The sequence below is a fragment of the Pygocentrus nattereri genome, chromosome 19, assembly GCF_015220715.1.
Source record: "Pygocentrus nattereri isolate fPygNat1 chromosome 19, fPygNat1.pri, whole genome shotgun sequence".
Classification (NCBI taxonomy): Eukaryota; Metazoa; Chordata; class Actinopteri; order Characiformes; family Serrasalmidae; genus Pygocentrus; species Pygocentrus nattereri.
Window position 1 is genome coordinate 14499312 of NC_051229.1, and position 7240 is coordinate 14506551.

General features: G+C 36.1%; 1 protein-coding gene across 1 annotated transcript; it reads right to left on the reverse strand.

The window, feature by feature from the left end:
- Nucleotides 1–215: 215 nt before the first annotated feature.
- LOC108427124 (CMRF35-like molecule 1) lies at nt 216–5418 on the reverse strand. The gene is made up of 7 exons (XM_017697070.2): nt 5317–5418; nt 4882–5214; nt 4460–4768; nt 3916–4005; nt 2279–2340; nt 1063–1143; nt 216–843 (listed from the first exon to the last, which is right to left on the reverse strand). Exons 1-7 carry the CDS (start codon nt 5351–5353, stop codon nt 772–774), a joined length of 984 nt encoding a protein of 327 aa, XP_017552559.1. The 5' UTR covers nt 5354–5418; the 3' UTR covers nt 216–771.
- Between the last annotated feature and the right edge of the window lie 1822 nt (nt 5419–7240).

Genomic DNA, 7240 nt, shown 5'->3' on the forward strand with positions numbered 1-7240 from the left:
ATAAATCCTACACTGATCTGTTGGTTCACAGCTAGCTCATGTACATAAAGATACACCTCCAAATGGATGTATATGCTCAAAGTAGGGATGTATCGGAATAGAAGTCTTGGGAATACTAGTTCAGAATACAGAAATGAAGTATCTGTATTCAAAATACAGTTATTTTAGAATACTTTCGGAATACTTACCGAATACAAAAAAATCTTCACAAGAAACATAATCAATGCTTATTTATTGAGTAATTTAAAAACATGCTCATTAGACAAACTCTAAAGAGGAACTTAATGGCTTCTTTACAAACACTGAATGCTTCTTTACAGACACTAAAGCCTGAGTAGACTAACAAATCAATGTAATGATCAGTTATTCATCTCAGTGTTACTGAGCTCTGCTAAAGCCTGAGTAGACTAACAAATCAATGTGATGATCAATTACTAATCTCAGTTTCACTGAGCACTGCTAAAGCCCAACTAGACTGATAAATCAATATGATGAGCCAGTTATTTATCTGAGCACTACTAAGGTTTTTTAAGGAATGATCAAATGCCTTCTAGGGTGAGAGAGAAAATATATTTAGAATTTCAGAACTTAATTTAAATGGTAAATGTTATGTGTTGTGTTTTAACAGGATACATTACTGAATTCATTTAGGACAGTGTACTTTTTCAAAGTATTTTGCTCAAACGTGTATATAGTTAACAAATCCTCAGAAGCCTATGAAGCATATAAAAAGCTAAAGTGTTGCAATGTGTTGAATCATGAAAAAATATATCATAGTTCTGTCCTTCGCTTCATGGTACTCAAGGTGCTGTAGGTCACTGGGTCTTCAGATGGAAAACAGGTCTGCATCACAAACATGCACACAAACAGACACATTATATATATATATATATATATATATATATATATATATATATATATATATATATATATATATATATATATATATACATATATATATATATATATATATACCTGTGGAATGTGTAGAGTTACATGAATTCTTCTCCATAATCTTAATGTAAATCCATAGAAATAATGTAAATCACAAAAACAACAAACCTGAATTTCTGGGCTCCTCTGATTTATTTTCTTTTTGTCTGTGTTGAAAATAACTGTACTGTATGATAAATCTTTGGTTTCCTGTAAAAAAGAGAAAAGATTCTATTCTATTTTTCAGTTTTTTGAGAGACATAAACTGTGCATACAGTGGAAACATTTCATGTATTTACAAACCGCATTGACAAAAAGGTTGGAAAACAAGGATATTTGATTTGTTAATTGTCTTGTATTTAACAGACAAGAGTACGAAGAAAAGATTTCCAATATTTTCACTGACCTATTTCAGCACTCTATGTCTACAAAGTCATGCTGATTTAGCACATGCAGAATCAGGCCTGGCAAAGTCATCCACCCCTGGACCAAGACAGATGGTGGCTTTCGCACCTTTTGCTGATAAAGGTTTGGATGGTCCTTTCCGTTTTTGTCACAGAGAACCCGTCGTCTAGAAGCTCAAACGTGGACTCATCTGACAGCAGCATTCATTTTCACTATCTGTCAGACTATCTGCGTTGAACTTGGGTCCAGAGGTGGCGTTTCTGCATAGAATTGATATATGGCTTTTTCCTTGCATAACAGAGTTTTAAGTTATATTTCTTGATGTAGGGGCAGCTGTGTTAAGAGTCAACACGTTTCAAGTTCAAAATTTGTTTATATTTTCACAGCAAGGGCTTCTTGACAGCTGCACCTCCTTTCAGACTCATAGTGTACAGTTGTCTTATCACAGTGGAAGGATGGACAGAAACACCAAATAGATCTGGAGCAAGAGTGGAGCCTGATTTTTGGCTTGATGTTCAGGTCTTGCATGGTTGTTAGGAGTTCCATTTTGTCTGTATCGTTCAATAGTTAAATCCCTCCAGTTTTGAAAGCTCCTTTTTTCCATTATTTTCCTTTGACTTTCTACTTCCTTAAGCAAATGGATATCATGTATCTAATCTTTTCAGAAATATCACCTTTACTCATTTTAAATGCACATACACTCTGCAAGGCAGCTAATGTGATTTTGTGTAGTTACTTGTGTGAATGTTAGTTTAAGAAGGAACAGAATCTTGGATGGATGGAAGAGTTAAAGTGGCAGTAGGTGCACAAAAGTAAAAATATTAAATAGTGGTGAGACACATACTGTTTGAGTCTTTTCTGCTTTATTCTAATGATGAAAATGAATAACGTGGCATCATTGTCAACACTAAGATGGACAGTATTCAGCTTGTACACTTACAGTGTGTCCATCTTGGCCAGGGTTTTTCTTTCTGATTTCCGTCTGCTTTTCCTCTGTTGTTGCTGCATTAAATGGAAAGTGTAAAGTGAATAACTCACTGACCAATCTTTTAATTTATGAAATAGCACAGTTAATCAAAGCTACAATGTGTAAGCTTTGGAGATTTGCAGACCATCTTGGTGGAAATGTGTAATGGCATGCAACATACATAAGAACACTTTGTAATGATGGCTTTGTGCTTTAGACCCCTTCCTTGAGGGGATGAATCTGAAGATTGTAAGCACATTGAAAGAGTACTCATGTATGTTCACCATATCTTCAGCAGTATAATGCTGGTTTTGCATAATCGCTGCTGTCAGAAGAAAACCTTGTATCTGCATTTTTGATAGTTTTCCGTTTTTGACATAATTTGAAAATGCCTGTTGCCCTTTACATTGCATGTACATTTCATGAATAATGGAAAGAAAGTGACCAAAATTACTTGGAAAAAAGTCTGGCTCTGTTGACTTACATCAAAAGTAATGTCGATATTTTCTTTCTCCTGTAAAGTGAACATTTTGGAGATGCGAGATTTTCATCCTACAAAAGCAATAAACATCCTAAACATTGAGCCGGACCTTGTTTTTGAGACTGTGAGTGTGGCGTTCACACAGACATTTACACATCTGACTTTTAAATACTTATTTCTGGCTTTATAGGGCAACTTGCAGTGGCACCCACACTTCATATTTTAGCATGTTTCTTTTAATTCTGATTCAGTAAAACTACTTCTTTCAATTAAAAAAAAAGTCTTACATAGTGCAGCTTTAAGTAACATTGTGAGGAACATTTCTTTGAATAGTCCAGTTGTGTGAAGACCCTTAATTATAATTATAATATATTATGTTAGTTAGTTATAATATAGAATGTTAATAGTTATTAACATTCAGTAATTCAATAAATACTTATTAGCTATTATCTTAATATATCATCAATGTCCAAAGAACAACCAGTATCCTCAAAATGGTTTACAGGTGAGGACAAAAACATTTTCATGTAAAAGAGATTTTATGCGGATAATTTCTATTGGTCCATTAATCATTAAATTTTTGTGCAATTTCAAGAGCAGCTGCCATGCTTAAATGATGTAGGAAAGTAAAAATAATAAAATAATAATAAAATATAATAATAATATAAATAATAATAAAAAAAAATAAAAAGCAGACATATATGTTTTCCTTTGGACAGCGACAATATACTTTTAAATAAAGGTGACAAAATTTGTTCTTTTAGAAGAACCACTTTTGGTTGCATAGGAACCAATGGATGTTAAGCTATTTTTTGAAAATGATAAGTACTACAGATTTTTTAAAGAACCACCACATATTGATTCTATAACAAAGTTTTTTTTTTCTCCTAGAACTTTGTTTCCAAGCCAAGAGCCATTCTGGCACTTATATCCTTAAGCCTAACCTTAATACTTATCATAACTATAACCAAAATCTTATAGCCCTACTTATCCCTCATATTAGGCTACTGCCTAAACCCTGGTCCTATTCCCAAACCAGATATTTTAAATCTGAGCATCTGCAGATCACAGACAGAGAACTATCCAAAGTGAATTAGGACCAAACAGTGATACGCTTAGTAATACTCACTGCGTCTCTTTCTCCGAATCCAGAATCCTACACCAGCCAAAAGCATCAGCAGCAGAAGTACAGTGAGGCAGGCAGCCATGATGCTGTGAACTTTGAGGGAATAAAGAAATACACTTTATTAGACTGAATTAGGTATTTCACATTTCCAGGAGGTAAAATGTCACTTTTTGGCCACACCTTTCCCTTCTGACCTTGTGTCTGTTAGATCACCTGATATTTTTTGTTGTCTGACTCAGATGTATTATTTACAGTACTGTGCTAAGGAGATCATGGACACTCTGTCATAAAAAGAATTAAAAAAAGAGAAGTCCAAAGAAAAAAAGAGAGAGCAAAAAAAAAGCATAACTCAAGGGCAGTTTCACTTTAAACTATCGCAGTCTAGTTAGAAAGAAGTCACACTATTTTTAACACTAAGAAAATCTCCAAAAATGTTTACCCTCCATTGTGAATCAATAATGTTATTGGTTGTACATGCTTAATGACAGTTGGAAAATATGTATTTAAGAAATACTTCCAAATACAATTATTTAAATTGTGATCTTACCTGAATGTCCTTGAGTGATGCTGAGATGAACAGGAACCTGCAGATCTCCAGTTTTACACCAGTACCAGCCAGCATCACTCTTCTGCAGTCCACTCATCTCCACACTGAAGGAACTTCTCCCATCATCACTGATCTGCACTGCTGAATTCTGGGATGTGTCAGTCCTTCCCACTGTGTAGCACCTCTGGTCTTTAGATCTGCACCACCACTTCTGTTCATTCTGATATCCAGCACTGTAGAGACACTGGACACTGACACTGCCCCCTTCCTGACCACTCACACTGCTCTCCAATACAGACAGATCAGGATCTGGACATGAAGACAAGTGATTCTGTCTGAGAGTGTGACGGAATGAACAGTTGAATTAAACACAGTATGTGGTGTGATCCATTATTGAGAATATTCCATTTATTTTCTACTACCTGACTGTACTGTGAGATAAAGATCCGTTTTATCATCTAGCTCAGTTAGTCCTCCAATCTCCACAGCACACCAGTACATTCCAGTGTCTCCACTCTGCAGATCTCTCATAGTCACAGTAAAGAGACTCTGAGCTGGATAATCAGTCACTGTTACTCTATCTTCTGTAGTATTTTCATAAGCCAGAATCTTACAGTAATTAAATGCTCCCCCAGCATTATAGCACCAGTACTTCTTATGTTGTATATATTTGATATCATAATGACACGGGATGGTGACCGATGATCCAGTTTGAAGCGATAACTGCTTTTCTGACCACGTCCAGCTAACAGTGCCTGTATGGACAACAAATAATACATTCACATTCACAACTCCGTGCAAGTATTTATCTCCAGTAATGTTAAAAGTTGCCAACACCAAATGAAAAAGTAACTTACGTGGAATGAAGAAAATGAAAAGCAAATGGTAGCGCATGATTTCTTCTTGTGTAGAACCAAGTCCTGCAATTCTCACTTCCTCATCTCTGTGTCTATTCTGGGGCTGGATCAGCGAATAGAGATCGTTTTTTTGCTGAGTGCAGAACATGCACCAACTGGGAGATTAAGGTACTGAGTAATTGCCAAAGTAATGGGCTGAGAAAAATACTGACTCAGTGACAGCCTGACTATTTCACTCCGCTCTCAAAAACACTACTACTGTACTCTGTATCACTATTTGAAGACATATTATTATTATCTAACAGAGGACTGAAACAAAGCTCACTCAGTTCACAAAGACTTCATGATTAACAGATGAGTCAACTGGGTGTGCTTAAGTGGGAAACTGAAATTTGCAGTGAGATATACTAAAGGCTCCGCCTATTCACGAATGTAATGAAAAGTAATAAACTTTGAAGTAAGTACAACCGGGGAAATTCCACCTCCACATTTAACCCATCCGTGAAGTGAAACACCACATACACACTAGTAGGCAGTGAGCACACTTGCCCGGAGCAGTGGGCAGCCCTATCCACGGCGCCCGGGGAGCAGTTGGGGGTTAGATGTCTTGCTCAAGTACACCTCAGTCATGGACTGTCAGCCCTGGGGACTGAACTGGCAACCTTGCGGTCACAGGGCCAGATCCCTAACCTCCAGCCCACGACTGCCCCAACAACAGCATTTGAACAGCATTTCATTAGTGGCAAATGTTAATGCACATTTCCTTTGTTAAAATTATATATTTTTCTACAAATGTTAATACAAAGTTACTTTATATTTGATTAACTTACAAAAATCTAAAAAGTAGCACATGCTAATTGTGACATGAGCAAAAGTTTGGACAACTTTACAGCAGTAAAGTCTAAGAACATTAGACCTTATTTGATTCATTAGGACTGGTTAGCCGGGTCAAGAAGTGTCAGCTGAAAGCATAATAAATTTTCTAACTCTTCACATCTTGTGCTAATGCTCAACATGGGCTCCTCTAAGAAGCTGGCTGAAGAGCTCAAAATGAAGATGACGCCTAAAAAAAGTTAAAAGTAAAAAACTGATTGATGTCTTGGCCACATTCCCTAAAGGTGTGTTTGGAGGGAAAAAGGAGCAGCATTTGATGAAAAGAACGCCTTGCCAACTGTTAAGTATGTGGGTGCATCATTTATGTTTTGGGCTTGTTTTGCATTCAGAGGCACAGAAAACATTGCACATGTAGATAGAAGAATGGATTACACTAAATATCAACAAATTCTGGGTATTGAGACATAGGCAGTTAGGAAGCTGAAAAAAGGCAAGCTTATACAACACAAAGTGATCCAAAAATCTACCTCAAAAGAAATACAACCAAACCTTTTGTAATGGCTCTCACAGTCCTCTGATTTGAGGATTATTGATAATCTGTGAGTAGGTCTTAAACACGCTGTACATGCAAAACAACCCAAGAATTTTGGAATAAAGAATTAGGAAGCATGGGTGAAAATTTCTCAAACCAACATAGAAAAACTCGCTAGCTGGCTACAAAAAGCATTAGTATGCTACAAAATCTGCCAAAGGGGTGTTTACTAGCATTTCCAAATTTTTGCACATGCCACAGTAACTATTTTTTCAGAATTGGCACAAACAAGTGTTTTTTTTTAACCACTTCATGTTAAAATTAATATCTTAAGACATGAATTTATTGTTAAAAGAATTCCTGATTTTGATATTCTCAGTTTAATCCTAATTAACTTTAATTAACTCTTTCTCAGTTTGTCAGCAAGCATAACTAACATCACCCAGTTATCCCAGCATCATTCCATAATGAGGCAGGTTAACACTATGGGTAACAGCTGTCAATTTTCTGTAGGTGTTTGAGTGCAGACTGACAACAAGCAAATGTCAGGTAAGTTGG

Coding starts and splice junctions, on each gene's coding strand:
- LOC108427124 (XM_017697070.2), bottom strand. CDS start 5,353: ATGCGCTACCATTTGCTTTTCATTTTCTTCATTCCAC. Junction 4,006..4,459: donor CATCACTCAAGGACATTCAG/GTAAGATCACAA, acceptor ATTCCCTCAAAG/TTCACAGCATCATGGCTGCC. Junction 844..1,062: donor AGAGGAGCCCAGAAATTCAG/GTTTGTTGTTTT, acceptor TTTGTGATGCAG/ACCTGTTTTCCATCTGAAGA.